The sequence below is a fragment of the Acipenser ruthenus genome, chromosome 5 (assembly GCF_902713425.1).
Source record: "Acipenser ruthenus chromosome 5, fAciRut3.2 maternal haplotype, whole genome shotgun sequence".
NCBI lineage: Eukaryota > Metazoa > Chordata > Actinopteri > Acipenseriformes > Acipenseridae > Acipenser > Acipenser ruthenus.
Window position 1 is genome coordinate 74,659,694 of NC_081193.1, and position 26,651 is coordinate 74,686,344.

A 26,651-nucleotide genomic window follows, 5' to 3' on the forward strand; every position below is an offset into this window, starting at 1 on the left:
ACCTTGTGGGATAAGCCATTACAAAGAAACATTTTCAAGAATAATGTCTACATATAGGCGTGATATGAGTTTCTGAAAACTTGCTCACCGTGATGTAATTTCCTGCAAAGGGTGAAAGTGCTATTGTAATGATATTTCTGTTGGGGATGCAACAGGTTCAATGGTTTAACGGTTAATTGATAAATGCATTCATACTGTTTTTACATATGTTAACATGTAATACAAATTGATAAAATGATTAAAAAAAGAATGCGTTAATCACATAAGTTAACCGTGATTGACAGTCTTATATAATAGATATGTATGTGTGTATAGATAGATAGATATGTGTGTGTGTATATATACCACTGTATCTATATCTAATATATATATATATATATATATATATATATATATATATATATAATTTATATCTATTTCTATAATTTATATATATAAATTATAGATATAGATATATAGAAATAGATATAAATTATATATATATAGATATAATATATAGATATTATATATATATATATATATATATATATATATATATATATATATATAGATATATATATAGATATATAGATATATATATAGATATATAGATATATAGATATATATATATATATATATATATAGATACAGTGGTTTGCAGAAGTATTCACCCCCTACCAATAATGTCACATTTAGTTGAATTAGTTGAATAATAGGTGCACAGTTTTTCAAACAACTTTTTTATTCAAAGCTGAAGTGGTTAAACTGAACACTGTTATATGAGGAGGAGGTAAATGTCAGCAAAATTTGCAAAGAAAATGTACAAAATGAAATATACTGGTTGCCGAAGTATTCAGCCCCTTAAGTCGGTACTTGGTAGGGGCACCTTTTTGCAGCAATTACTGCTATGAGTCTCTTTTTGGATAGGTCTCTACTAGCTTTGCACAGTAGGATGGTGAAATTTTTGCCTGTTCTTCACGGGGAAAATTGCTCCAGTTCTGATTAAGTTTGTTGGGGATCGTCGATGGACTGCAATCTCCAAGTCTCGCCATAAATGTTCTCACGGATTCAAGTCAGGACTTTGACTGGCCCACTCAAGAACGTTAATTCTCTTCTTGTTCAACCACTCCAGTGTGGCTTTGGCTTTGTGCTTTGGGTCATTGTCCTGCTGAAATGTGAATTTCCTCCCCCGTTTCAGAGTCTTGGCTGACTCAAACAGGTTTTCCTCAAGGATTCGCCTGTACTTTGCACCATCCATTCTCCCCTCTATCCTGACAAGCTTCCCAGTCCGTGCTGAAGAGAAGCATCCCCATAACATGATGCTGCAACCACAAAACCTTTTTCTACATGTCTGCAGTATCATCTACATGCTTTTTCGCAAACTCCATATGTGCTTTAAGATGATGCTTTTTGAGTAATGGTTTCTTTCTTGCCACCTGTCCATGCAGGCCAGCTTAGTGTAGAGACCAGCTTCTTGTTGATGTGTGAACACTGACTCCCATCTCAGACACAGAACTGCAGATCTCTCAAGGTCATTGTTGGCTTCAGAGTGACATCCCGAACCAGTTTCCTGCTTGCCCAGCTGCTCAGTTTGGGAGGGCGACCTGATCTGGGTAGTGTCTGGGTGGTATGATGCATCTTCCACTTCTTAATGATGGACTTCACTGTGCTGAGAGGGATAATCGGCGCCTTTGAAAATTTCTTGTACCCTTCTCCTGCTCTGTTCCTCTCTACCACTTTATCCCTAAGTTGTTTCAAAAGCTCCTTGGTCTTCATGGTTGCGTTGTTGTATCACTATGTGAGTTGCAGCTTGAAAGTCTTTTATACCTGAGGGAAATTATCTACAAGTTCAACCACTTTGAGTACACACAGGCTGAAACCATTTCACTAATTTTGTGACCTTTCAGACAAATCATTTGCATCTGAGCTGATTTAGGGCTGCAGTAGCAAAGGGATTGAATAGTTATGCAACTGAGATTAATCTTTTTTTCTCTGTAAGTCTTACTTATTTATGTTCTATATGCACTTTTTAACTTTTATCAATGTGGAGTAGTTTGTGTAGATTCTACATGTAAAGTCTAATTTGAAAGCGTCATGGAGTACGCTCAGGTGCCAACAAAATGTGAAAACCTTGCAGGGGGGTGAATACTTCTGCAAACCATGATAGATTGATAGATAGATAGATGGCTAGATAGATAATATGTATGTTGCTGAAGGGTTGTGCCTGTACTTAAGCAAAATTTAAAAAAAATATCTATATATATATAATTAATGCGGGAGGAATGTGTATAGAGATTCCCCACCCCTCTGCTCAGGAAGCTAGCCTCCTCCAGGGTACTTGCAATACTGAGTTCTGTGTGCTTGGATTACAAAATTGACTAGACCAGCATTATAGAGTCTGTTATGAAGAAAAAAGAGGTTTAAACTGATAAAGCTTGTGTTTGTTTTAGTACTGACTGGTACAGTCTCTTGGCCTGTATTTATTTTACATGTACTTTTTTATGTTCTTTAAAAGGCAAGCTGTTACAACACAATTTAGCCTGATAGAATTTACTTGCTTAGAACACAGAGCTGCAGCCTTAACAATCTTGTGATCTAGCTTTACATTGATTACACAATTATTATATTTTGTATGATCTATTTTGGGGGGTGGGGTTTGAATTGGGTCATGGCAGTCTGTTGAACCTCCATAGTAAAATGCTTTCAATTTGTCTAATAGACTGCATGTTAGTAAATGCCATTTCTTCTCTCTTGTGTTTTCAGGTAGCATTCAAGGAGCTACGATAGTGGATGCACTTGACAGCCTGTACATCATGGATATGCAGGATGAGTTTAAAGCCGCCACAGATTGGGTTGAGAAGAGTTTAGACTTCAATGTGGTGAGTACAGCTGTCGCATATTACTGTATCCAAACCATGTGTTACTCGAGGACTTCTGATAATGTGAAGTGTCTAATTATCCCCCACGGAGGGTGTGTGTGTGTGTGTGTGTGTGTGTGTGTGTCTGTTTGCTCATCCATTTATTAATTTTCCCCCGCTGGGGATGAAATAGCTATATCCCACATTTTTGCATGTAACAGGATGATTCCTTGTCAAATTGTTATAAAACGTCATTCTTCTACGCTGTTCTGTACATACTAGTGATATGATATTTGATAGTCATCAACATTTTCATCATACAGATGGATCTGATTTTGAATTTACTGCTTGGGGTGGATGTTACTGACATACTTTCTTTTTAAAGGTGTTGCAACTATTGTTTTTAACAAAAGATACTGTAATCATTATACTGTAGTTACAGAGATCATCCATCATACTTTACTGCTGATTTTTTTTGTTACAGGGGTTATAGCTCGTGAAAGTGGGTACACTTCATTTTGCAATGTAAATCTTAAGTGTGCAGTTTTGAAAGGAAGTATTCTTGATCTTGGATACTAGTTATTTCATAGTATTTCGGATCCAAGATCAGGAAATAGGGTTTTTATGGCACCAGATAGTTACCTAATGCATTCCACTTGTTTAGATTCTCTCTGTTAGTCAAATATGTGGCATTTTTTACCTGACATACTTGAAGTTTAGTCACGATTTTGATTCCTCTATCGAGACCATCATTTAGAAGGTTCTGAACATTTCTTCACTCATTTTAGCTTATTTATGGTTTAGCCCTCCCCGCTTCCTGCACAAAAAATTACATATGTGGGCTTTAAACTGCTCTAAATCGTTGTCAGATTACACTAATGTACTGTCTGATCAATTCCTGAGAGCAAAAAATGCATTTTAAAATGTAATTAGAACCAAATAGAGGCACAGATAGCTCTAGCATGTATTTTCAATTCAATGTTTGTTAGTCCAGGGGTGGTAACTTTGGAGCCAATGTGGGTGGCATAATAAGCTGTCTGGTATTCTCTGATTTGAAGTTACTTCCTATACAGTGAATGGATTCTCTGCAAAATAAAGTACACAAGAACTTCAAAGCACTTTAAATACCAGAATAAGTCAGGACAGGGCGGGGTGGGTGTTGATAACCTGATGAAGAATTCTGAACAGTTTGTTAGAAATTGACGTACTACTTTGAAAATGTTTTTCCATTTTTGTAGGAAGTTTTCCACTGACTCAAAAGAAATGTTATGACATTTTAATGTCTACAAGAATTTTGTAACAAAGCCAATTTATACAATGCAGGAACAAATTGATAAGAGGGGGGTGTGCCTGTGATCAGTCAACCAACAAGGTTTTAAACAAAAAATACATAATGCAATTTTACAGTAATTACAGTTAACAGATTTGAGAAACAGAAATTTTATTTATGCAAGTCTGAGGAGTGAAAGATTGAATATTTTATCAGCATCTCCTATCTGCTAGTGTTTGCTTTTTTATTTAATAGGCTGTTTTGAATAAATGTAATGTGCAGATCTTCTCAAGAGAAAGTCGTTTGGCTCACGTTTATCAGTGTGGAACATCAACAAGTAATTCACATAGAATACTGCAACAAAAAAAATAAAAACCTAAAATGATGGCAATACTTTATTTAGTTTGTTCCCCCCTCACATGAAGCATACTAATATCCTGAATTCTGCTCATTTTTTAAAAGTATGAATCTGCCATACTGTTTGATTTGCTGTTTTGAGCAATGGTTGAAAACAGTTGTGGACCTCAATGGGTTCCAGCATTCTAAGGCTATTGGTTTTAGTTTGGTAACAAGTTGAATATAAAATTGTTTCTTACCTCGTCTGATGAACTCCACACAATGTGAACTTCCGGTCTCCATGTCGCTTGGGTCAAGAGAAAGAATCAGATCTCTTTCCCAGAGATAATCCTCACTGGTGCCAAATACGTGCTCCTCCTCCATAAAACCCCCACCTCGTATTAGTCAGCTTGTCCAGATTGTCCAGATTTCTCCTGCGTTGCTTGTGTTGCGCTTTGTTATTTTTGTTCGAAAAAAAAGCATATGGTTAGAGTTTTTTTCCTCTTCCCTTTTTTTCTCAATTTTCTCCCTCTATGCCTTCCATCTGTTCTAAGTGTGGTTCCCCACTTTCTCCATCTTCTAACACAAGTTTATGTTTAATGTGTGTAGGTAGACATGTCAGTCCCTTCAACTCACAAGGAAGTTCCTTCCCTTTGGTGGTTCACCATTTTGATAAAGGTCGTTCTACACCCTCTACTTATAAAAGAGCAGGCAGCCCCAGAGAACAACGGGGTCCAGGTTTTTCTCCTCCCAGGAAAAGAACAAGAAAATCCACACCCTCCTGCAGCAGCAGGGAGAGAGACGTATCGGCGAAATCAGCGACCGCCATTATGGAGGCTCCAGCAGCCAGGGCTCAACCATCCCCTTCGCAGCTACCAATGCCTAAAGATCTTTTTTTTTTTCAATGGCTAAAGGAATATGAGGAGTCAAAGCAGGCTCAACCTTTACAGCCTGTAGCTCATACAGCAAGTTCTGGTACCGTTGCACCCAGAAGTACACAGGAGTAATACTTTCCAGGTGCCCCCACCCTAGGAGATGATGATGTCATTGACTCTGCCCCCGAGGAGGATATTTTTGAGTACAGACGGCCCCTCTCCCATATACACAGATGCAGATGCCATACTGAGAAGGATTTCATCCTCTCTCAAAGTACAACCCCAGACCTGTGCCGATCAGGATGACTTCCATAGCATCTTGGATGCAAGGGATAAAAAAGCCTTTGAAGGGTTCCCCTTCCATGAGGCAGTCTGGAGGCCTGTAAAGGCTATTTCTCAAAGATCTGCTACTTCTGCACCATGCCTGCCCAGAGTAGATCAATTCTACAGGGTACCAGTGGATCATAAGAAACACCTTTTCAAACAGCCTAAACTTTTTTCCGCAATTTTACAGTACTGCACCAGTTTATACTAATTCAGAAGCAGTATTAAGAAGGATTTCATCCTCTCTTAATGTAATTACCCAGACTTCGAAGGATGATGATGATGATGATGATGATGATGATGATGATGATGATTTCATGAGCATCATCGATGCCAAGGATAATAAAGCCTTTGAAGGGTTCCACTTCCATGAGGCAGTCTGGAGGCCCGTTGAGGCTTTATGGCAGAAACCTTCTAAATACTGCACCACATCTCCTAAGGGCAGATTACATTTTACAGAGTTCATTCGAACCATAAAGACTGTGTGTTTTTAAGCAGCCTAAATTGGATACCATCATGGCTGTTCCAGCTGCTGGTACATCCTCCTAAAGTTTCTGTTCCTGATTGTACCTATGTAGGGCAGGGCCATTTCCAACTAGGTCAAAGCTCCAGATCACATGGATTTTCCCAAGGTTACAGTAGAGATAGAGGTAAACCATCTACTACTTGATCGTGTCTTCCCACTTCCTCACCTTTGCCAGTAGGGAGAAGGGTCTTCCATGTTTTAGAAAACTGACAGCAGATAACAAATCCCCGGGTCCTACGGGTAATATAACAGGGCTACAAAATATCTTTCTGACATTTACCACCATCAACAGGTGTCATTTGGACTCAAGAGATCAAGTCAATGCTCCTTTCCCTTGTCATAGAACTGGTCCCTTCATCTTCTCAAAACCAGGGCCACTACTCCAGATATTTCTTAATTCCCAAAAAGAACGGGAAGCTCAGACCCATTCTTGACCTCAGAGAGGTTCAAGATGGTGTCTCTGCCCAACATCATCAAGGCAGTTCAACCAGGAGATCGGCATTTTGAGGTCTATAGAAACCAGCCAAGTTCGATCTTCCCATACATCAAGACTACAGAAAATACCTCTGGTTTCTATACCAATTCAAGGTGCTTCCCTTTGGGATCGCCACAGCCCCCAGGGTATTCACCAAGGTAATTGCAGAAATGTTACACAGGGTATTCCAGAAGTTAGGTCAACCACAGGTAGACCTATTTGCTGCGACAGAGAATACTCAGTTGGCCCTGTTTTGCTCCCGGTTTCAACAGAAGGAAGCAATGGCAACAGACGGTCTGTTCATTTCATGGTCAACCACAGTGATGTATGCATTCCCTCCCATACCTCTTATCCCAGTGGTACTCAGGAAAGTGAAGAGAGACAGGGCCATTATCTTCCTAGTAGCCTCTTATTGGACCAAGAGGTTTTGGTTCTCCTGAGATTCAGCAGGACCTTTGCATCTACCAGTAAGGCACAATCTGCTGTCTCAAAACAAGGGGAGGATGTTGCACAACAACCCTTCATGGTTACAACTAACTGCCTGGAGATTGAACAGCAACAATTAATAAGGCAGGGATTATCGGAACAAGTAGTCAACATCTTACTTGCATCCTAAGAAGCCTTCTACTTTTTTTAACCTATTTAGGGAAATGGAGATAAATTTTTCTTTGGTGTAATGCTAAATCACTGGATTGCACAAATATCTATCTAGCTACTTTTTTTAACTTACCTTGGCCACTTATTCCACAAAGGTATGTCACTATCTTCTATCAAAGTGCATATAGCTGCAATACCCAGCAGTACCCAGATGGGAAAATCAATCTGTGGGCTCCCATCCTGCGGTGTCAAGATTTCTTAAGGGAGTCAACCACTTAAGACCCCCAAAGAAACATATGACTCCTCAATGGAGCCTTAGTCTGGTACTGAAAAAGCTCATGGGACCACCTTTTGAACCTATGGCGACATGTAAGGAGAAGTTTCTTACGTGGAAAACTGCATTTTTAGTGGCAGTTACATCAGCCAGAAGGGTAAGTAAACTTCAGGCATTAGTCACTGATCCACCCTATTTCCAGTCATTTAAGGATATGATTGTCTGCAGGCCTAATCCCTGCCTAATCCCTGCAGGCCTAATAGACAGTAGTACTCTACCAGGCAAACTAAAACTGGTGCTTTCAGTTTGGTCTACTGCCGAGGTTGCTGTGGCCACTGACTGTGTACGAGGTTTCTTTGACAACAGTAGTGAAGCTGGAAGCTTTAATCAGTTCATACATCAGGTAATGGTTGGGAGTTCCACGCTGCCTCAGCAGAGTGGGACTTTATGGTAAAGGAATACTGCAGCTACCAGTCTCCGTTCTAACCGAGGGGTTTAAGTGCGCCAAGGTCAGACTGGGAATGACATTAGTAGAGTCACGCGACAAATGTGTAAGGGAGGCAGCAACTGGAAGAAAGTTGGTGGCAAAGAAAGCTGTGGAAGATGCAAAGGCTGCCCTTCGAATTGGTGATATCATGGGACAAGTTCAGCACGGAAGAGGGGGTCTTGGTCTCAGTTCAGCTCCTCCTACATGGCACAAGGCAGCCCCAGCTCAAAGGAGGAAACTGGTAGTCAACGAGGTGCAAAAGCAGGAGGAGAGGATGAGGTGTATAAAGGCCATTTCCCAGGCCAAGCAGGGAGAATGGATGAGATGGGAGAGTGTGGAACAACGCAAGATTGGCTTGCAAGACCTATGGTCAATGGAATACAGCAGGATCAGTTTCCTCATCAGGTCAACATATGATGTTCTCCCATCACCACAGAACCTAAACCTCTGAGTAGGAGAGGATCCCTCATGTCCTTTGTGTTCAACACCTGCAACATTAAGGCACATTTTGACAGGATGTAAGGTGGCTCTTAGCCAAGGACGGTTTACTTGGCGCCATGATCAGGTGCTGCGATTTTTGGCCTTACCATTGGAAGACAAGCGTAACATGACCAATAAGTTGCCACCTGTTCCATCAAAACATTACACACAAAAGACAACATTCCTCCACCCAGGAGAGCAACCACCAAGAAAAGGTGTTAAAACCAATCCTCGCCCAGGACAACTGGAAGCTGCTAGAGACTGGAAAATGCTGGCAGATGTTGGTCAACGGCTTATTTGTCCACCTGAGGTTGCCACCACTAACCTTCGACCAGATATTGTCTTGTGGTCTGGATCAGCACACCTTGTTCACCTGGTAGAGTTAAGTGCCATGGGAGGATGCTGTAGATGAGGCATATGAGAGGATGAAACTGCGGTATGCTCAACTAGCCACTGAAGCGGAACAGCGAGGATGGAGAATCCGGGCTTACCCAGTGGAGGTGGGTTGTCGAGGATTTGTGGCACACACTACAACCCGGTTTCTCGGAGACGTCGGATTCAGTGGCCAAGAGTTGCGTCGCACAGTGAAGAACTTATCTGAAGCAGCAGAGAGGAGCAGCAACTGGCTGTGGTTGAGACGGAAAGATTCTGGCTGGGGATCTCAAGCACAATAGAAAGAAAGAAACGCTGATGTACAGGTAAGTAAGCTGGGCTGAGTTAAGTGGGGGACGGAGGGGGGTGATGCTGGGACGCCAGAATCACCATCGAGCCCTCTTGAGGTGTCGTGGGCTAGTCGACGAAACACTGAGGATGGAATGTGCCCACTTGAAGACCCCAGAGATGTACCCTACTTAGCTCAATCCAGATGGTTGTCATGCTGATGCTCTGGGGAGACCGCACTGTGGTTGGAGCCAGCATCGCAGTCGTTGTGTGTGCTGATGCGCCAGGGAGGCAAAATAAGCTGATCCCTGGAGCCAGCATTACACTTCAGCCATTAACACCAGACAGAAGGATATCTACATCATCATATGGAAGGAAATGTAAATGGATGGAGACACCATATGGATCACATTAGTTTACTGTAAAGCTACGTCTTGGTGCTTATCTTGGCGAGAGCCGAGTTCAAATCAGCATGAAGTTTTAACATCTACTCTCGTGTAATGGAAATCCCAATTCATGCCAAAAGTGGTAACACAGTTTCATCTGGACCAGATCATAATTTTTTCTGATTTCTGCCCTAAACCCCATAAATCAGAAGAAGAGGCTAGACACCACCTAATTGACATCCAGACAGCGTTCAAATTCTACAATTGCAGAACCATCAAAAGAAGGCCATCAGGACAACTTTTTGTGCCTTAACTCACAAGCTCAAGGGAAACTTGACTCTAAACAAACAATCTCCACCTGGATCTCTTGTATAGAGTATTGTTATGGACTGGACAAGAAACGTATTCCAGGATCTGTAAGAACCCATTTAGTAAGAGGAGTGGCTACTACATGGGCAAATTTAAAATCAGTTCCCATTCAGGACATTCTGCAAGGCTGCTACATGGTCATCTGTCGGCACTTTTGCAAATCATTATAACTTGGATGTGTCTTTTTCTCAACCGACCTTTGCTCATTCTGTGTTATCTGTGGCTTCTTGCACTAACATCTGACCTTCCACCCTTGTTTTCTTTCCTTTGGTAAGGTTCACTCGGTGTGTGGAGTTCATCTGACTAGATAAGAAGACGAAGATTACCTGTAATATGTTTTTTATTCATAGTCGATGAACTCTACACACTTTCTTTCTTTCTTTCTTTCATTGTTTTGTTTGTTTGTTTGTTTGTTAGTTAGTTAGTTTGTTTGTTTGTTTGTTTGTTTGTTTGTTTGTTTGTTTGTTTTCAAAAATTGGACAATGTTACTAAACGGGGGCAAGTTTTTATGGAGGAGGGACGATATTCTGGCGCCAATAAGGATTATTTTAAGGATCTCTGGGAAAGAGATCGGTTTGTTCTCCTGACCCAAGCAACATGGAGACTGGGAGTTCACTTGGTGTGTGGAGTTCATCGACTAGAAAGAAACAATATTATAGGTAATCTTCGTCTTATCACTAATTCTGCATAATGTCAGTATCAGAATCTGCAGTATGTGATTTGAACCAGTCCGCTGGTTGGTCCATCATTTTACATCTGGTGATCTTTTCATCATAATAAGCTGTGTGGCATTCTCATAAGAGGCTGTGTGGTCCCTGGTTCAAATCCCAGCTCAGCCACTGACTCAGTGTGTGACCCTGAGCAAGTCACTTAACCTCCTTGTGCTCCATCTGTCGGGTGAGATGTTGATGTAAGTGACTCTGCAGCTGATGCACAGTTCACACACCCTAGTCTCTGTAAGTTGCCTTGGATAAAGGCGTCTGCTAAATAAACCAAATCATACTTTTTCTTTTTTTAGGCATGCATGAAATAAGACTTCTCACAATGAATGCATGCCTTATACATGTGATCAACGTAATTTGTTACAAATCAACATGGAATGAATATGCATGATTTAAAGCCACATTCATTAACAGAGCTAAATTAAAAATGAATTACTTCAGAACTCGGAGGCAGTACATAAGATATGCGGTTGTTCTTATTCCTGTGCTATTCAGCTGGAATTCATTCTGAATTTGCAGCCATTATTTTAGTGTTAACAGATTTCTTTTTAAATGTTACTGCTTGTGGTGCACAGTTGTTTGTTGCTTATACTGTAAGTTTAGTCTCTAGAGAGCTCTTGAGGCTAGACCTGTTACTAGACGATACAGGCAACTACTGGGGGTTCATTTGATGTAGCCCTATTATCTATAACAATTATGCTGCCATGTACTTTTAAAACTTCACAAATTGCGAGGCACAGGTGAAAGCTAATGTGGACTAAGGAAGATTTATTTACTCCCTTATGTCAATGATGCTGGAAAACCAGCTTTACAATATTTCCATGCTATTTGTCATAAAAAGGAGATTGAAAGTCAACAAGATGAGCATGTTTGCCAACTTCAGATAAGTTTGCCAAAGAAGAACTCTTCTTTGGTATGCAGTTACTCAGGGTTTTCACAGTAAGCCGCCAACCGGCGTGATCCTCCGATTTGTCGCCGACTACTTTTATTTGAAAATATTACCATTATTTTCGGGTATTGTACCAACAACAACAAAACTATTCCTTTTGAGATATTGGGTGGGTAATGTCATGTATAGAGGCTGCACTCTGTTAAGAAGAAAGGCATGCTGGGGTATCGGTTCACGGCAGAAGACGAATGGGAGAGGTAAATCCAATACTTGCTACAAATAGGCAATAAAACATTTGTTCAAGTTTATCTTTATTATGAAAACCTATTTTATTGAGGTTAATGTTTAATATTTGATATTTGGTATGTTATGCACACACAAAACATAAGTGCATTATTTTATGCTTTTAAGTATATTTAAAAATGTTGACAGTGCACGTCATGAAAAAAAAGGTATTTGTGACATGTACCTTAACTTAAGAAACTCCTTTTGTTATTTACATTTTGAATGTGTTATTTTACTGAAAATGAATTTAATTTACTCAGAATGCAGTGCATATTTAAATTACTTTTATAAAATGTGTATTTTGTAAATATAAGCTATTTATATCCAAAATAACAGAATATGATTTGTCCGTACTGTATATTGTGTTAAAAATGTCTATACTTTTCATTTAATACCGAAATCCAGTATTTTACAACAATCACCAAAGTTTATTTATTTTTATTATTTTATTGCGTCTTTATAATATTGGCTTGATGCAGGAATGTGTTTAACTCCGCTAATTAAACATTGGTGTCTAGCATTGTTACGTCGGCCGGTGTAGTGTTAGAAAGTGGTACGCGTACCAAAACTTGACCCATGTAATGTCAGAAAGCGATACGTTGTCACATTGGAAGTGGTACGCTGTCAGATTTCGGAACAGGTGCAATCATTTTGTGATCTGATGGTTGTTTTCCTATTGTCAACAGAGGTACATTTTCCATTTAATTATACATTCTTTTTTTGCAAACTAAAACTGAAAAACAGATGATCAATTTCTATAAAAAAGAAACACAATTCATGACGATCAAGACGAAATGAAAATCCACCGCAAAGTTGCACAAGTAAAAAAAATAAAAAAAAATGTACAATACCCAATCTATTGCATATGATAAATATTTGCATACTATTTTCTTAATGGTGGAAACATATGATACATTTTAAGTAAAAGACCGAAAACAGCGTAACTTAGTAGATTTAAATGGGCACTTCCCTGCTTTCTTAGAGGAAGTTGTTTTAGGCATGCGTGAGCAAGTGCTGCGCACAAGGTCCAGAAAAAAAGATGGAGAAACTGAATACTATTAAAGTTTATTGTCTTCATTAAATTCACAAGTGTTTATAAATATTGCTTTTGATTTATTACAACAGGTAAGATACCTTTGTACCTACAGTATACATGTATTTTGTTGAGAAGCAGCTTCAGCTACTTGCTCTCTATACAGTATAAGTCTTGTTTTGTTTTTTATTCTATTCATATTCAAATAGCCTAAGCCTTAATTCCCTGTGTGTTGCATAAATCCAACATTACAAATATTTTCGTCTATGTATTTACATATCTTGAGTTATTTGAGACTGAAGCAAAATAAATAAATCATAATAAATAGTCTGGATAAAGGCAGCAGCTAAATAAATGTCATCAGTTACCCATTACAGTATGCAACGAGAGTAATAATATACCACTAAATTGAGGAATACTAATTTATTTATGAATAGCGTCAGTATCAAACGATAATACATTAAATAGAAATAGTAATCTCTGAAAGATATAGTATTTAAACTATTGTTGATTTTATATATGGATGGTTACTGCATTCTTCCATAGTTCAGCTATCTATGCACTCAACACTTCTTTAGAATGCAGACTTTGCTTACATTCTAGTTTGTTTATAGATTTCAAAGGTAATTTTATATGCATAATAAAATTACCTAAAAGTGGGGTGGTCCCCCTGTAAGCTGCCCAGAGCTGCGTTGTCCTCCGACGCTGTAGCTCTGAGGCGGCTGCACGGTGAGTTCGCAGTGTGTAAAGAAGCGGGCGGCTGACGGCACACGCTTCGGAGGACAGCGTGTGTTCATCTTCGCCCCGCCCGAGTCAGCACAGGGGTGGTAGCGGTGAGATATTTAAAGATATCTGCAAATCAATTTGAGATGTCTTTATTTAATTTTTAGATATTTCTAATTGATTTACAGATATCTTAAAATTAATTTTAGATATCTTAAAAACTGCACAATTAAATATATCTGTAATTCAATTTGAAATAGCTCGAAATGATTTAGAGATATCTTTAAATATTTCAAATTTGTTTTAAAATGCAATTTATCTCCTAAGGCCCTGTCCACACTACATAACCGATCTCAAGAACCGTACTCGAAACTGCTCTAATTAATCCAGCTCAAAGCGTCTACGCTGAAGTACCGTTTCATGTTTAGTCAGGCTTAATGCATCCACACACCATTAGAATAGTTCAGTTACAATTCCCAGCAGCGCAACGAACCGTGGAAATTAATACGATAGTATCCCACCATGCACTGTATTTTATTTTAAAATAATGTGTTATGCCCCACATTAACAGAGGTCCATATTTCATAAATAAAATATAACAAGTATTGTGGAAAAAGTAAATCCGAACACACACACATAGGGCTTTAAGTTTTCAGGTTTTATTTTTAATCAGATGAAGTCCCTTTAAACAAATTGAGCTGATTCTGTTTTATAATTAAACTCAGATAAAGCTGTTAATTACAAAACAATCTTTGTTTTTACCTTCATATCTTGCCTGAGCCTAATTCTGGTCCTCTTAATTTGATTTCAAACAGAGCTGACAAATTACGTAATTAGTTCATCCCTGATCCTACTTTTAACTCGCATTTCGTTTTTGCAGTCGCCTAATTTTAACGTTGTGTTTTTGTTATTTTCCCCACTAGTTTAACAGAGATGTCCTGACAGATTTTTTGAAGCATAAAAATGAATACCTAGTGCGGAGTGTACACTGATAGCAAGTCCTTTAGGAGCCTGCTCTAAGTATTTCGCCAAACATACCACAAAGCATTTTGTTGATAAACAAAAACATGTAGTTTGGTATTACAGCGTCCACACTTCTGATAAACCGCACTACCTGATGCGATTTAATTAGAACCAGACTCGAGACTACCTCCTGAGGTGCTCTCGAGTACGGTTCTCGAGTACGGTATTAAATGCTGCATAGTGTGGATGCAAACCGTATTTAGCACTTTTAAGTCAGCTTAAATGCAACTAATACGTTTTAAAGGCATAGTGTGGACAGGGCCAAAATGATAATTTGGCTTGCCATAGTGATTTGTCATTAAAGTCATTAGCAATTTAATCTCCTAAGTTACTCAGTCAGTCAAGTTCCTTTAAAATAAATAAATAAATAATAATAATAATAATACTTAATATTTTCAAAAATATACCCGTCCTTAGAAAAGTTAAGCAAAGACTCTCTTGGGTGACATAAGGGCAGCAGTGTGGAGTTGTGGTTAGGGCTCTGGACTCTTGACCGGAGGGTTGTGGGTTCAATCCCCAGTGGGGGACACTGCTGTTGTACCCTTGAGCAAGGTACTTTACCTAGATTGCTCCAGTAAAAACCCAACTGTATAAATGGGGAATTGTATGTAAAATAATGTGATATCTGTATAATGTGAAATAATGTATAATGTGATATCTTGTAACAATTGTAAGTCGCCCTGGATAAGGGCATCTGCTAAGAAATAAATAATAATAATAATGGAAACAGTAATCTGTGGATGACAGACTGGTTCTGTTTTGAACTCCTTGACTGTATGTAGACGGTTGCCCCTTTAGCCAGCCACAGAAAAGTGTGGGGGTAGGTCAAAGAAAAGTCCAAAGGGTTTCTTTACAGCTTCTATCCTGTGTGTTGTTGACTTACTTTCCGAAATTAATTTTTTTCTGGTTTTATATTAAAAAAATAATAATAAAAAAAAAAAATGTAACTACAGTATTTTTGTTAATGCTTTTTTTCTCTTCCGCAGAATGCTGAAATATCGGTCTTTGAAGTAAACATCCGGTTTGTTGGTGGACTTCTGTCAGCCTATTATCTCTCTGGAGAAGAGGTATGTAAAGCTTTATCAAACACACATTATTTATAAGCAGCTGTCTTAGAGTTTCAGCATATGGGTTGTATGCTTTTAAAGACTTTAATACCAAGTATTTATTGCCTGTGAAACCAGAAATAATCTGATTGGGATTGCAGAACTGGCTCTCATTTACAAGAATTCATTTCTGAGCCACATGATGCAGAGAAAGAATTCTATAGTTCATATTTCTAGGCTCTTGGAGAACACAGTGAAACAGAATGCATTTTAAATTACTTTGTACGCTCAGGGATGTTAACAGAGCTCCCAATTACCCTGTGCAGATTGAAGCAACTATTATTCGTAACTTCTCCAGCTGGTTTCTTGCTGAGGAAATGAAAATAGGTTATTCACCTGCTTTTGAGTTGTTGTTTGGGACTTGGGTGTGAAATCATGAGTTCTTGAGTTTTTTCACTTGGACAGTGGTCCTTAGTGTCAGTTGTTGTTGGCTAACTTTGTTTCAGGGAGTCCAATAATGTCCTATAAAATGGTGACAACAAAACCAAATTTGCAATCCCCCACCCAATTTGGATAATTATATATTATGATCAAGCCTCATAGAGAGCGGGGTTAGTGTGTGGGGTTGGGAGGGTTGATATATTGGTTGTCTGCAGCCTGCCTCTAGCAGATTAATTGAGTACAACACCTTTCTCTGAACTCTTGCCAAGTTGCTTGCTAGTGTGAAGATTTAGAGTTGAAGGTGGATGAGTCGGACACAAGACAGCCTGGCATCCCAACTTCGACAAAGCGTCCTTGGGAACTATTAGACGTGAAGAAAATGAATGTTCAACTTCAGTTACAACATTTAGCTGCTGGTGGCACTGAGTGCTATGAAATGGCCCTTCTTATTCCCATACCTTGATTTTGTTTTTAATCGTATCAAAGGTAAAATTAGTTTACATGGTATTCCAAAAATCTGGGTTAGCTTTTAACCCAGTAACATACCAAACTTGTCTAATCCCATTGTAGAACACTAATAAAAGTTGACTTTTAGACAAAATATCAGTACAGGTTTACTTCTGCCTAGAGACTATACAGTGGATTCTCTGTCATGCTTGTTTTTTGTTTTTCTCTGACTCTCCTGGGAATATTCTATATAGAACTGAAAAAAACTTAATGTGAACATCATTTGGATTAGCCACCTTTTACTTATTTAAGTCATTGTATTGATTTCAGCATTTTGTGGCACTTATATAAAAAAATTTCTGTTTTGTTGAAGTAAAACTAATAATGTGGAATGAGCTTTTAGCAGGGTTGAAAAGGTCAGGTTACCCTGGTTTGTTTTAAAGAGTGCTTTCTTCCAAATTAACACTGAGTTTACCCCTGTGATTAGTGTCATTAACCATACAGTTACCCTTTCATTCCCATTGTAAAAATTGTTGTTTTTTTGTAACCACTTACCCCTATTTTATGTAGATAAATGTGAGAAAGTGGTGGTGATTAGCGGCTAGCGGTTTGAACTCTAGCACTACAGCAGAGATCCCTGAAGGGGTTTATTTTTTTAATATGCAATTATAATGGACTACATCCCAAATCGGCTGTTATGCAGGTACATTTTGAACACTTTCTATTTCTGAAATCGAGAAGAGTATGAGGAGTGCAAAGACCCTGAATTGCAGGTTAATGAAGGTTGAATTGTACTGAGAAAAGGCAAAGATAAATCATAAATGTGTTGTGTTGTATGGGAAGAAGAGTTTGCCTCAACTAGAGAGAAAAAATATATCTATACCAGTATGTAACAGAGTGAGAAAGCCATTACTTAAGCATAAAATTTCAATTGATGATATTCAAGAGGTTTTTATTTCTCTCAGAGCAATGTTTAATAAGAAATGTGGCTGTATTTGAAGTTTCTTCAGCCCATTTGCCTGGAGGGTATACTGTGATTATATCTATTATAAAGTCATTGATCATTTTGAAGGCAGCTGTTTACCCAATACATTTGTAATTATTGCAGTGAAATTATCACTGCTGCAGAAATCTCCATAGGATTTGGAATTGGAAGAATTGCAGGGAGACCAAGGTCAGTGAGAAATTGCTTTTTTTGAAATCCTCTTGCAAGTAGTCTTTTAGCTTAGTAAAGAGAGAAATACAGCTTTCAAATATGGGAGAAAAAACTCTCAAATGATATTATGGTCCTTTATAGAGGGGGCAAGTAACTGTATACTGCAATTTCTATGATTTATTTAATATGGAAGTGAATTTTGCCATGTGAAAGGTTATTATTTTAGTGTCTGTGCTTTTACAGTACTGCATGTGCATATAATGTATTTTGAAATGCACGATTCATCGTACATGCTGTGCAGAAATAAATAGACATCCTTTTATATTTTTGGAAAAACAGACAATATAAAAGTTTAAGAATATTAGATTATGAATTATAGATTGAATTTTGTAGAAGCTTAGGAATGTAGGTGACAGGTAGAACAGGTTCAAGTTGAAATAATTAGTGGTTTTAGACTTTGCTGCAAAACATAATTGAACTTCTAGAACGTCACGTATGCCTGTATCTTTCTTTCAGCTATTTCCAGAGCAGAGGAAAGAGAACATAAAGCAGTAGGGGCAATCTGGGGTAATGCAAAATGAATCTCCTAAGCCCCTTTCACACTGGCGCTCCTACTCTGGTCCAGACCTGGGTTCGGGCTACTCGGGTCACAATCCTGCATAGTGTGAAACCACGTACCTGGGTCATACCCGGGTTGATCTGGGTCCAGCGACCCACCTCAGGATGTGGGTCGACACACTTTGACCCGGGTTGAGCAAGACAAAATGCATGACGAGCATTTGCATCTGTCACCCAGGTCAACCCTGCTTTATCAAAAGCAGTGTTAAATTGCGTACCCGGCCCACTGTATCGGCAGCAACAAATATTCTGGTAGTGAAGAGCAACCGTTCTGAGTTACAAACAGTGCATCTTTGTGATTGAGTTCAGAGCCACTCTCCCATTAGTACTAACCCCAAGTGGCCAGCTCAGCTTTAATACCCGTGAAGTTATTATGATTCAAAGAAGAAATACTGATCTTATGTAGTTAATATTAAAGTTTTTTCATTTAAGCATTTTAGAATGCAAGGCAAGGGAATAAGGGAAAAAAAGTCCTGTGCTTGTGACAAAGATGCACCTTTTTAAGCACCAGGCTTCAAGTTTTTTTTTATCCTGCTCATATGTACAGTCTACTTGAACACCTCTTTCCATGCTATTCAAAGGCACACAGGTCTTTGACATTTTTATCGCTGAGCTACAGTGATGTACAGCATGAACTGCATTTTAATCAAGCAAGTTCAATAAATCTAAATTAGAGTGTTCTTGACACTTGTTCATTAATCACAAAATTCCAATAAAAAAACAAACAACAAACAATACTTATTGCCATGTCAATTCAACAGGAAATTACCAAGAATAGCAAATGCTTTAGCCTATATTTTATAACTAGGCTTGCTACTATTCAATATTATTTTATTTGCCAAATTGATGACTAATATCAACGTTTATATTTTTAAGAATTTACCAGGTTTTTCTTCGATGTTTATTTTTCAATTCAAGCTGAGAATAGGTGAAATCGACCTTTTATGCTTTAAAAAAATGGACTGTTTTATGCCATTGCGAAACCCCTTTATTATTCAACGTGCAACAAAACCATGGTCACTAACATTCTAATAGAACAACATTCAAATTGAAACAACGTTTGGTCAATGCGGAGCTATGCCTTGTATAGATAAAGATCCTACACAATTCAAAATGAAATGTCTCAAATAAACAGCAGAAAACACAGCATATAAATGGTTATTACACAGACTTGTATAGTATACATTTACTAGTAAAAATATGCATCTTCAGCCTTTTTCAATCCATGATGAAGGCCTCCCCAAGATTCTTCCACAAAAGCCTGTCTGCAGCATCCCTCATCCACGTTGCTCTGGCATGTTTCCTAATTTCATCTTGTCATCTGCCTGGAGGTCGTCGTCTTGGTCGTTTTATATCTGTTTCCCTTTCAGAACTATGCTTAAAGGGTACATAAGGACCTTTTTATTTTATTGTGTTACATGCTCTCATGTGTTGCTACAACTGTCTACGTAAGGTGTGTTATTTTTCTTTTTTTAGATTTTGACCACTTTTTTAAAACTTTTTTAAATTGCATTCCCTGCCTCAAGATGGCTTCACATGTACCCGCATTGATCTCTCAGAACTATAAACAACTTCTCAGTCTAACTTCCGTTTCTGTCTCTCCCTTTTGATACAGTATCTGAACTAACACAGACATCTTATTCAGCATTTGTTTTATAACTAAAAAATATTAGTCCTATTACGTGGTTATCTTTCCTAATGTATTTACTTTTTTTGCTGAGAGAGGAGCTGCTGCTTGCTCCGGGAGATGAGGTGCTTCAGTTTTGCCTTCAGCCCCGCTCTGGCAGTCGAACCTGGGGTGAGCCCATTCCCTCTTTCCCTCTCCTGACCCCCTCTCCTTCTCAGGCTTGGTTTGCTTGTCCGTTGCTTCGAACTGAACTCCTGACCGGTGTTTAGCCATGCTATTTATATTTTAAAAACTACTTTAAAATGATCCACAAGTCGGAATGTTTACGTTTTTTTTTTGTTGTAAAAAATAGAACGTTGATTGATTACATGGTGCTTTATGCATGGTTAAAATATATTATATATATATATATATATATATATATATATATGTATGTATGTATGTATGTATGTATGTATGTATGTATGTATATAATATATATAGTAACACAGCAGGGAGGGGGTTAATATCCTCCCTGCGTAAATCCTGGGCGTATGCACATTTTGGTTAATTGTTTAATTTATTTTATTGTTAATTATCCCCTGCATCTGGTAGTAATTGTAAATTAGAACCAGGTGCAGGGTATTTAAGAGGCGCAGTTAGTCTGTACTGGACTGCTGAGTAGAAGGAGACAGAAGGTGTGCTCTGTTTCTGAGCAGTCAATATAAAAGTAAGTGCTGTGTTAAAACTGTGTGTTTTTTTGTTTTTGACAGGTAAACGGCTTAGCTGTCCTGCGTGTTAGTCAGGGACCTGTTCAAAGTGAAGTGAGCTAGGTGTTTATTTTGTTTTTTGTTTGTTTGTGGTTTGGTTATTAAAAATAGCTCAACCGCGCTTGAAAAATCCATTTCTGTGTCTTGGGTCTGCTTTTAAAGGGGCAAACGAATGACCGTGAGTGCCGGCCGGTTACTATATATATATATATATATATATATATATATATATATATATATATACATTGCCTTGCAAAAGTATTCAGACCCCTGACCAATTCTCTCATATTACTGATGCAAGATATTTCAGTTTTTTATTTTTCTTAAAAATATTTCCCAACAATATTTCCCAACCAATGTCACCTTACAATAATTGATTTTGAGTTTCAGTGTTTTAAAATAAAATACCAAACAGAACGAAATGTCAATGTACCAGTTGTAATTCAGTAATATGAGAGAACTGGTCAGGGGTCTGAATACGTTTGCAAGGCACTGTATATATAATGTATATATAATATATATATATATATATATATATATATATATATATATATATATATATATATATATGCTAAGTGCATTAAATACATTACCTAAAGTGTTTTGCGATGCGATTTTCAGTCGGCTCGCGGTTTAAACATGTTTTAATATTTTGCGATGCGATTCCCTCACGTCGGCTAATGTATTATACCCACTCGCAAGTCTTAATGTCGGCAACCAATGAGTTTACCGCATTAGGTCATATGACTCTGTGTGTGTGTGTGTGTGTGTGTGTGTATATATATATATATATATATATATATATATATATATATATATGTGTGTGTGTGTGTGTGTATATATATATATTATATAAAAAATGATGACTTGGCTGACTCAAACAGGTTTTCCTCAAGGATTCGCCTGTACTTTGCACCATCCATTCTCCTCTCTATCCTGACAAGCTTCCCAGTCCCTGCTGAATAGAAGCATCCCCATAACATGATGCTGCCACCACCATGCTTGACTGTTGTGATGTAAGTGAGGCAAGGTTGTATAGTAAATACGACTTTATATATTTTGTTTAAATATAGCTGATACAGCAGAAGTAAATAAATAACAGAACATGTTTTTGAAGTTCATAGCAGTAGTTCAAGTTTTTTTTGGCGTCTAGATGTCTGTGCAGCTTGCTGACTGCTGCATAATCCAGTTTATATCCCTGCTGTTGTATTTGTTTAAATTGTCGCGTCAGAAAACAGTGATGTTTTAATCACTATTATAGTGTTTTGTAATTCATTGTCTGTTAAATCACAGAATCAGTGTTCAGCCATTTTCTCTTGTGAGTGCAGGGGAGAAGGGTGTTCCTTTGAAAAGGGGTGGGACTGAATCTATGAATTCAGGCATTCTTTTATTCCGGCTCCTTGTCCATCTTCACAAAAAAGAAAGAAAATGTCAAGTAAAAGCAAATCAAAATATCCAGTCAAATCCAAGCCAGTTCAATGGTAAAATCCACTCCTTGTGTTTTTCTGCAAGAAGACTAGCTTGTCAACGTTTTCAGGATCCAAAGAATTTTTGTAACAGTATTCCCAGCAGTCAGAAAAATCCTCTTCTGTGGTGGCTGGAACAGTAAGATTTTGCGTGCCAGTTTAGCCAGTTTAGCTGGTATCTTGTACTGTTAAGTGCCCACCAGTTGAGTGGGTTACTGTGAATATCAGGATCGGGTTCAGTTAAGTACTGTTCAAATTCACAAGCGTTCAAACTTGGCAAGGAGGGTGCATTCTGTGTGTTTCTTCTGAGTAGAAAACACAAAGCTGATTTCGGATCCTCACGTCCCCGCTTCGCTGCTGGAGCCCCTTCGTCCTCAGTGTGAGTTGATGAAGCTTCGATGTCTGTGTTTGATGATGCAATTTCAGATGCCTGTGTTTTTTCACTGCCAATGTTGGTAGGGATAATGTACTGTATGCATTTCCTCCTTCGCTACACGATAGATTTGCTTCCTCATATCAGGATGAATGAATTGCAGTGATTTGTAACGGGGATCTAATACCAATGAAAGTACAGCAAAAGGTTGTACGTTTTCTACATTTAATCTGGACTGAATCTCTCCAGCCACCACCCTCTTCAATTTTTTTAATTGCTAGCAAGTCGTCATTGGTAAAAAAAACAAGATGGTTGTTGAGGAATCCCTGCATGAGATGCTGTACAATGGACTCAAATGTATTTGCGGTGCTTTCAACAGACAGAACAGTTGTAGCCAGTATGAGCATCAGTGAGTTTAGTGATTTCTTCTGTCTCTTAAGACAGCACAAATTTAACATCTCTGTTCCAAGAGACGCTGAAGCATACAATAATCACTGTTCCAAGGTTGAAGGTTGATGACACGCTGCTGTTCTTCCAGCACATTCCAAGCACACGTTCAATAGGTATCGTCCTGCCCCCAGTTTATGTTATATACTGTCTGATTTCAGGCCGGCATTAACTAAAAGCTGTATTGAGTGTGCAGTACACGAGAGATCTTGTGCATGCAACTTTTTTCGCCAAGATTATGCATGTTTCACAGCAGCAGGCAGAGATCCCAGAGTGCACTAAAACATGCAAGCTTCCAATCTGAACTTCACATGGCTTTGAAGCAAGGAATCTCTGTGATACACACAAGCCAGGTGCATCTTGAAATTCAAAGCCTTAGATTAGATGGATGTTAAAATGTTAATTAGCGCTGTTTTTAGACCCATACAGCTACAGTGAGCATCTTGACAACATCACAAAACAATCTGTCAAGACCAGAGGTTGTAATAAAAATTATTTTTCCCCACTCAGCTGGAACAGACTAGCTGAAATGTGTTCCACTTGTTATAGGACCATCTCCTATTTTTAGTTTCTCTTTGTCTGCTGTAGGAAAAATAAGGAGAATAAGTTATTCCACAGCCTGTATTGTTATTACATAACACAAAGCGTACCCATGTAGGTGTTTTGACACGTAGTGGAGCCTTTTAGGTTTAGGTGGCAGGGTCATGAGTCAAAAATTATAAATAAAATAAAATCTCTGAGAGAAGGGTAAGTGTTTAATTTGTTATCCACCCTGTGTGGTCCAGCGGTTAAAGAAAAGGGCTTGTAACCAGGAGGTCCCCAGTTCAAATCCCAGCTGACTCACGGACTCATTGTGTGACCCTGAGCAAGTCACTTAACCTCCTTCTGCGCTGTCTTTCGGGTGAGACGTAGTTGTAAGTGACTCTGTAGCAGATGCATAGTTCATACACCCTAGTCTGTGTAAGTCGCCTTGGATAAAGGCGTCTACTAAATAAACAAATAATAAAACCCTGTGTAAGTGAAGCAAAGAGTGCTGTGCTTTTCCCAGGTGAGATGCAAACAGTTATTAATCAGTCACTGACCAGCATTATCATAGATTTTGTGTAAGTTGGGTGATCCGATTCAATGGGTACAGTGCTTCTACAGTAAAGAATGCAATATAGCAGCAGTGTGGAGTAGTGGTTAGGGCTCTGGACTCTTGACCCGAGGGTCGTGGGTTCAATCCCTGGTAGGGGACACTGCTGCTGTATCCTTGAGCAAGGTACTTTACCTAGATTGCTCCAGTAAAAAAACCCAACTGTATAAATGGGTAATTGTATGTAAAAAATAATGTGATATCTTGTAACAATTGTAAGTCGCCCTGGATGAGGGTGTCTGCTAAGAAATAAAAAAAAATAATAATAAAAAAATAATATGCCAAGTTGTTAATTCTGCAAAAAATATGGCTTTTCAGATTGTCCCCTGTTCATATTGAAATGAGCTAATAGTTTAATTTCATGCACCATTGTGCAAGGCCTTGATCTAGTGGTATTGCTGTGTTCCTCAAGTAGCAACATTTAATTGCTGACATTTTTTTTTTTTTGTTTAATTGCTTGAATAACACTACTGTAGTCTGCAGCAGGGGTTCCCAAACTGTAGGCCGGGTGCAGTCGGGAGTGGGCCACGGGAGCAACAAAATTCAATGTATTTAATAACGAAAAACAACAATAAAATACTAATGAAGAAAAAAAATGTTACAGGTTTAAAACTCTTTGAAATTTGTCATTTGTGCCAACAGTGAACTGCAGTTCCTAATGCAGCTGAACAGGCGGGCCTTGGGTAAAAAAAAGTTTAGGAACTCCTGGTCTACAGCATAATCTCACAACTCTTGACTGAGAAACCCCACCCAGTTAACGTTTTGTATTATCTGTTGTAATGTGGTTTAAAAAAAAAAAGCTATTTATTCCCTGCAATTTCCCAATACCACCCAGACACACACACAAAAAAGCGATGTCCCTCTATGAATTCTGTATGTTTTGAGAGTATACATTATAGATGAGGATGATGAGGTTCTGTCTATCTGTGTATTTAAATTGCATGAAGCTGGAATTAAAGAATCGACTTTGACAAACAGATTAGATCTGTGGCCTCTTTCGCCATAGGCACTCGAGTACTCATGAAGAAAGCATATCTGGCACTAAAAAAAAAAAAAAATACTTTTATAAAACAATGTAACATTAGAGAATAACTCTGTAGTGATATATATATATATATATATATATATATATATATAATTGCTCAAAGCTTAAATATAATTACACAAAACGGCCAGCATGGAAATCCCTTAGGTGGCATTCATGGCTGTAAAAAGATCATATGGTCAGTAGTTAGTCAATCTGCTTCTGGGGGTGAAACGATTCACTAAGCTATTTGCAACCAAATGGTTCTTGGATGAAAAATACATTTTATAGTTAGTGTTTTTATAGTTGGTGTAAGTTTACATGATACCTTCTTGTAAGATACCTTAAATATGCAATGCTACAGTTTCCCCACTACTGTTGACTATGAGCTGATGCTGTCATTAAAAGACTAATATGATTTCATTGTAAAAAACAAACAAACAAAAAAATATATATATTTCCACCATTTATTTTATATTTCCTCCGTGTGTGTACACACTTATAAACTCGCATCCAAACTCCCACATAAGTACACACTCGGCACAAAATATCTTCTTTCTTCTTGTCGATACTTAATTAGGAACTACCTGTCGGGTCCTGTACAATACATATACACTGCACTACAAAATAGTTGCATTAATAGAGTAAAAAAAAAAAAATACTGCTCAGTGGCTTATAATGTTTTTGCCAAATGTAAATGACTCCTTGTTGTACAGAATTCATTAGCAGCAGATAAACCCCACGGGTCTTTGTATGTATAAGTGCTAATAAAACAAAATCTGTTCTGCTTTGTATGCTTTATATAGAACTTTAATTTATTTTTTAAAGCAATTTATATTTTGCTTGTTTACAAAATACAAGGGGAATGTAGCAATAACAGCTTTGGGTACCAAATTAATTGCTGTTAATTTCATAACGATTTACATTGTAGGTACAGTACAACATCGCATATCAGACCCCCTGTGTGGTATAGGCAGATATGTGAAAGTCAGATTTGCGAACATCTGTAGAAAAAGCATTTACACATCCATAAATAGGTTAGTGAACAAACTGCTTTAAACACAGGGAAATGTTTTTCTTTAAAAGTAAGCAAACGTAAACAAGATTAATTAGGCTAATACACAGTGTTGCTATTCGGTTTGCTGTAAGCCATCTCCATGCAAAGCTTTAAAAAAAAATAATAAATAAAAATACAAAACAAACTGTAAATGTACAACTGATGGCTTCTTTCTTATCTTATCTCTGTTATTCCCTGCCTCCCTGGTTCTGCTTTCTTAATATCTCTGTCATGGTACTTTGCAATCTTTCTTGATATTGCCAACAGCCGATAAGCAGCTCTGTTTGAATATTGCTTCAGCTATTTTTAACAAACGGACGGTAAGCATTGCGTTTATGAAGCTTGCTTTGTTTAATTCAAATGCATTTAAAAGCTACAACACCACCCTGCCAATATCTGCAAGCATGCACTCCATCATATAAACGCATTGCACAAAAAGCTTTCTCGACCTGGTGCATTGAAACGTCACTGCTACACGCAGCTGACTGACACAC

The 26,651-nt window shown here is 38.1% G+C and overlaps 1 protein-coding gene across 1 annotated transcript in view; it reads left to right on the plus strand.

The window, feature by feature from the left end:
* LOC117402823 (mannosyl-oligosaccharide 1,2-alpha-mannosidase IA-like) overlaps positions 1 to 26,651 on the plus strand; it is a 139,406-nt gene that overhangs the window by 51,939 nt on the left and 60,816 nt on the right. The window contains exons 3-4 of the mRNA XM_034004326.3: positions 2,743 to 2,858; positions 15,558 to 15,638. Coding sequence (XP_033860217.1) covers positions 2,743 to 2,858; positions 15,558 to 15,638 — 197 coding nt within the window. The remainder of the gene's footprint in view (positions 1 to 2,742; positions 2,859 to 15,557; positions 15,639 to 26,651) is intronic.